At 40.8% G+C, this 6,000-nt stretch overlaps 1 protein-coding gene across 1 annotated transcript in view; it reads left to right on the forward strand.

The window, feature by feature from the left end:
* DNMT3L (DNA methyltransferase 3 like) overlaps positions 1-5,120 on the forward strand; it is a 45,114-nt gene extending 39,994 nt beyond the window's left edge. The window contains exon 13 of the mRNA XM_054974399.1: positions 4,979-5,120. Within this exon, the coding sequence (XP_054830374.1) occupies positions 4,979-5,120 (142 nt within the window). The remainder of the gene's footprint in view (positions 1-4,978) is intronic.
* The last annotated feature ends 880 nt before the right edge of the window (positions 5,121-6,000 follow it).

Below are 6,000 nucleotides of genomic sequence, written 5' to 3' on the forward strand. Positions count from 1 at the left end.
GAAAAAGCCTCCTCCTGATAGGACTGGAGAGGAAATGGCAGCTGTGGGAGAAGAGTTAAAATGCTGATGCCCTGTTAAAAAGCAATCTTTCTCAAGCAATGAGAAGTTCCAGAAGCGTCACTAGAGAGTTCAGTTTCCTTGGATGAGACACCATGGGAGACTGATAATGTCCTTATAGTGTTCCCTTCATTTACAAAAACATAAACAGAATATACAAGGAGGCAAAGAGACTGACCACAAGACAGCAGTGCTACAGAGGAACTAAGAGAGAGGCTCTGACCCTTTGGGTGCCTCACTTTCAGCCTCATGGCACTGGTATTGAGAAGTTTACTGCCTCTGAATGTAGAGGTTCCTTTAATCACCATGACTAGTAGCCACTGATAAATCTAACCTTCATGAATCTATTTAATCCCCTTTTAAAGTCATCTATGTTTGTGGCCATCACTACATTCTCTAGTAGTGAATTCTACATTTTAATCACTCATTGAGTACAGATGTATTTCTATCCTGAATCTACTGTTCATCATCATTGGATACCCTCCCCCAAGTTCCAAATGAGGCTTCTGCATAGATCTATATGGAGACATGAAAATATTGTCTATGTTATTTTTAATCCCTTTCCTAATAATCCCCAGCGTAGAGTTTGCCTTTTTCACTGCTGCAACAAACTGGGTTGACATTTTCATTGAGTTATCCACTACAGCTCCAGGGTCTCTTCCTCTCTTGGTCTCAGAAAGTTCAGATCTCATTAGTGTGTACTTAAAGAGGGGGAGTTCCAACGTGCATCACCTACATTGAACTTTATTTGCAACATTGTTGCCCAGTTTTCCAATTTGTGGAGATCTTCATGATCAGCCTTGGTTTTCACCATCTTGAATAATTGTGTGTTATCTGCCTCTTAGCCACTACTACACTGCTCACTCCTCCCTTCCAGATCATTTATGAGATTTCTTGGTTTTCCTCTGGACCCCTTTTTAAAAATCAGTGTAACATTTACTACTCTTCAAGTGGTACAGTGGCTGATTTTAGTGACAAGTTATTTACATTAGTCGGTAGATCAACAATTCCACATTTGAGTCCCCTAAGAACTCTTGAGTATATATTATCAGGATTTGGAGACTTATTGCTTTTTTAATTTCTCCAGTAGGTCTAGAACTACATCTCTCATTACCTCAATTTGACTCAGTTCTTCAGACTCCCTTCCTGAAAATAGTTGCTCTGGCTTGAGTACAGGTTCCACACTTTCCACAGTGAACACAGATGCTAAGATATTAATTGAGCTTCTCTGCTATCTCCCCATTTTCCTTCAGCAATTCTTGGTCATCTAAAGGCCCAACTGCTTCTCTAGCAGATTTCCTGCTCAAAATATATGTAAAGAAATGTTTATTGTTTGTCTTGGTGATTTCAGCAATCCACTCCTCAAATTCTCTTTTTGCATGCCTAATTAATTTGCACTTCTTTTGCCAGACCCTGTACTCCCTTCTGTTCACTTCATTGGGACAGACCTTTCACTTTTGTAAAAAAGCTTTTTTGCTGTTTATGGCTTCATTGACATTGACCATGTGGGCATTCACTTAGACCTGGCAGTACCTTTCCTAATCTGTGGAACACATTCTACTTGGGCTTCAATTACGGTGGTTTTAAATAGCTTCCAAGTTACAAAGAGTAGGAATAACTGTAAAGGGTTAAGAGTAGACATGGACACGAATGGAAAAAAAGAGGAACCTGTTCGTTGTTTGTTGCCATCCACGAACAACGAACAGTAATGAACATGACTCTGTTCACAAACTTGTTCATTGTTCATTGTTTGTGGCCCCTTAAAGATCCCTTTAAACTATCAGCTGGCAGGTGGCAAGGGGAATTCCCCCCTGCCGCCTGCCAGCTGATAGTTTAAAGGGCCCTTTCCTGCCATGTGCAAGGGGCAGGGCCCTTTAAACACCCCACAAACAGACCTTCCCAATGTCCAATACCCACCAAATTTGCAGGGGACATAGTCCTCACTGTCCTCCGAAGACCCCCCAAGTTTCAGACAGATTGCACCCCGGGAAAGGCATGATGCATGGGTCTCCCCCTTTGTTGTCATTTTCTGTTCACAGTGGCAAAAACGGGACTGTCTGCAGGAAGTACTTTGAAGGGTTAAAGCCAGAAGGAGTTCAGACAGAGTTCAGTCCCTGCCGTTGCCAGGGTAATTGATTGAAAGGCCCCAGCCTGTCTGACGAATGGTTGACGAAGGCAACGAACGAGGCTTACGATGACCACTTGTTCATTTAGAATAGAGCCTCACGAATGGCTTGTTCGCGAACAGACGAATAGGCTGTTCGTGGGTTTTTTTCCATTTGTAATGCTGTTCGTGCCCATGTCAAGAGCCCCTCCAGTTGCCCATTCTCCCCTGGAAAATCACAGCAACAGTGACTGCAATCTGTTAAAGAAAATAAAATCTTTAAAATGGTCACAGAAGTAAATATATCATACTTCCCCCCCACACACACACTTCATACCCGAGCCCTGCAGGTGAATCGCTCATATCAGAAGTATCCAAAGCCATTAAGAATTTAAGAAGAGCCTGCAGGTTCAGTCCATCTAATCCAGCATACTGTTTCATGCGGCAGCCAACCCGTTACCCTAGAGAGCCAAACAGCTTAGAGCAAACAGTCCTCCCTGCTTTTGCCTCGCAGCACCTTATTCAGAAATTTGCTGCCTCTGTAGATGGAGGCTCCTTTCAGACATCATAGCTAGTAGCCACTGATGAACTTCTGCTCCATGAATCTGTCAAACTCTCTTGTTATCTATGGTAATGCATATCACTACCTCCACTGGCGATGAATTCCACAGTTTAATTATTCACTAAGTAGAATAATAGTATTATGGAAGAGGGAGAAAAAGCTCCCTCTATCCCCTTCTTTCACACCATGTGTAATTTTATAAACTTGTTCCCCCTTAGCTGTCTTATTTGCTGACTGAAAAGTCCCAGGCATTCCAGCCTTTCTTCATAGGAAAGTTACTCCAAGCCTCCAATTATCTTGGTTGCCCCCCTTTGTACTTATTCCAGCTATGCCATATCCTTTTTGAGGTACAGTAACTAGAACTTCACACAGTAACCAAAAAGAGGATGCACAATAGCCTTATTCAAGGCCATTACATCATTGGCCGTTTTATTTTCAATCCCTTCCCTAATAATTTCTAGCAGAGTTTGCCTTTTTCACCACTGCCACATGCTGAGTCAACTTTTTCATTGAGCTATTCTTTATAACCTCAAGATCTCTTTCAGCAAATTCTTTCAAGATCTCAGCAAATTCAGAGCCATCAACATATATTTAAAATCAGATTTTTTAATTCCAATATGAGTCATTTTACATTTACCCTCAATGAACCTGTTTTGCCATTTTGTTGCCCTCTTACACAATTCTTCTGTAGCTCTTCACCTTGGTTTTCATCATCTTGAATCATTTGGTTTCATCAGCTACATTTCAAATGCTTTATGAACAAATTAAACAGCACGGGACCCAGTACCAATCTTTCCTTCCATTGAGAGCACTGTCCATTTATTCTAACTCTCTGCTTCCTGCCATTAACACATTTTTAATCCATAAGATTAAAATCCATTGTCCTCTTATCCCATGACTTTTAAGCTTACTCAGAAGTCTCTGGTGTGGTATCTTGTCAAAAACCCTTGGGAAAGTCGAAGTATATGATGTATACTGGATTGCCCATATCCTAAACCCAACAGTGTAATAAGGCTTTTATTGTAAGTAATACTGAGAACACCTTTTCTATGAATGCTTGGTTTCTGGGCCATGGTTAAAGCAACAAAAAGAAATGGGAAACACCATGGTGAAAGTGAATGAATAATCTGATCTGTGTGGTTTTCAGTCAGTTTACATAATTGGGCGATACAAAGGCCAATTTTAATTTATTAAAAATGCCCTTGGGGTTTTTTTTTGGTTAACTGTTTAATTATAGAAGGGATGGTACATATATGTCAGGTTGCCAACTGCCTGAAGGGAAAAAAGCATTTGCCTTGATGCAGCCATCAAGTGACAAATGTGGACACATGGCCCAAGGTCACTCAGACTAAATGAATTCAGTCTAATCACTTCAGTAGTTTCATCTAATCACTTATTATTAATTTCATCTAATCACTTATTTGAAACAAACATCTGATTGCGATGTTACCTTTTGTTCTTTCATGCATTTAATTGATCAGCTGGTGCAAGTGTTTTGTGTGCATGAACACAGCAATCTACATGAGGAAAAAATTCAGACAATATAGAGCAGAACTACAAGTGACAAAAGGCACAGATTGGACACTTGTCAGCTTCCCTCAAGTTTTGATGGGAAATGTAGGCATCCTAGTCATGCAGCTTGGCTCTCTGACTGCTGTCCAATGGACTTTTCAACTGTCACTTGTCCAACATTCCGCCAAGCTGCCTACATTTCCCATCAAAACTTGAGGGAAGCTGACAAGTGTCCAATTTGTGCCTTTTGTCACTTGTAGTTCCGCTCATAGTAATGCTGTATTTTTTACCTTTATTTATAGAAGAGTGACTTTGAAAACATGACTAGTAAGATACTTTTAGTAAGTTTTTTTTTCATTTTGTAAGCTGTCATAACCATGTGAGGTGCAGTGGGTCAAAGAGGAACACAGGAATGGAAAAAACAAGAGTTTCTGATCAAGGCTGTGAACAAATTGTAGGCTTTGTCCTGATGGAAGCTTTGTGCTTTTCAGAAGGGAATGGTGCATAGAAATGTAGTAATGTGAAAACTATTATAATATTTCTGCTTGTCATGCAGGTGTTAAAACACAGTCCCTTTGCCAGGAAGCAAGATGGCCCCATAACATTTCTCACAGCAAGGGGCGGGATGTTGAAGTGGGGAAGTGATTAACTTGAAAGAAAAATCTGCATATCAAGGGACCGAGAGATGCCCAGGCATATGTTTGAATAGTTACATTAATGTTGTGTTTTTATTTCTTTTCTAGCAAATATTCTGCTTCATCCTCGTACATGGATCTGTTTCAGCTAGCAAAGAACATCTGCAGAACCAGAATTTTTTCTGAGCGTCCAGCTACTCTGATTAAAGAGTTTTTTGTTCCATTGAAAGACTATTTTAGGACTTTTTAATAAGGAATTCTTCCAACTTTAAGCAAAACTTAAAACAGGGCTGCCAACTTTTCAGTATGTGACTGTAATTGTTCCTTTAACCAGTGCAACAGAGACACTAGCACATTATCCCTGTGCTAAGAAACCTTCACAGAAGGTGCATTTCTGAGCATCAAGTGGCTCTTACAGGCACAAGAGCAGACTTCATTCCCTTTTACTTGGCAACTCTAAACATATTTTAGATAGTTTATTGTTTTAATTGCTTTTGCATCAGAAACTTATACAAACTCTGTTGTTCCTTTTCTGGTGTAATTTTCTTTTTACCTCTTTTTCTTTAGCCATGTTTGGAACAATTTCTTTCTTACAGGATGGCTGTATTTCATTTTAGAAATGGTCCTTATTTAAGTATATTTACCTCATATTTTACTGCCACTGCCCATATCCTGAAGCAGTTGCACATCTGGAAGTAAGATCAGGACCCGTTCATGTGGTGGTGGCAGCAGCAGTGCTGGTGGTAGTGGTGATGATGATGACGATCATGATTTCTGTCCCCCATATGTATACCACAGGGCCTGGTGATTAGACATGCATGGGAGTTCAGTGCACAGAACTGAATTCCAAGGCACCTGCAGGCCCGATTTAGAATGGGACTTTGGTAAGCAAGAAAAGGGGATTTAAGCCTTCCCTGAGGGGACACTGTCCCACATGTACTGAGAGCTTCACATAAATTTTCCCAGTGGGGCAAACAGCAGCTGCCAAGAACACTTTCAAATTGTGAAGATGATGCTGGGGAGTCTCTCTGCCTGCACACTGTGGCCCAATTAGGCCTCATATACCTGGAAACTAAGTTTGGAGTGTGGAATTGCCAGACCATCTGTCAATCAGACCCCTTGGGGACATG

The sequence above is a fragment of the Eublepharis macularius genome, chromosome 3 (assembly GCF_028583425.1).
Source record: "Eublepharis macularius isolate TG4126 chromosome 3, MPM_Emac_v1.0, whole genome shotgun sequence".
Lineage (NCBI taxonomy): Eukaryota > Metazoa > Chordata > Lepidosauria > Squamata > Eublepharidae > Eublepharis > Eublepharis macularius.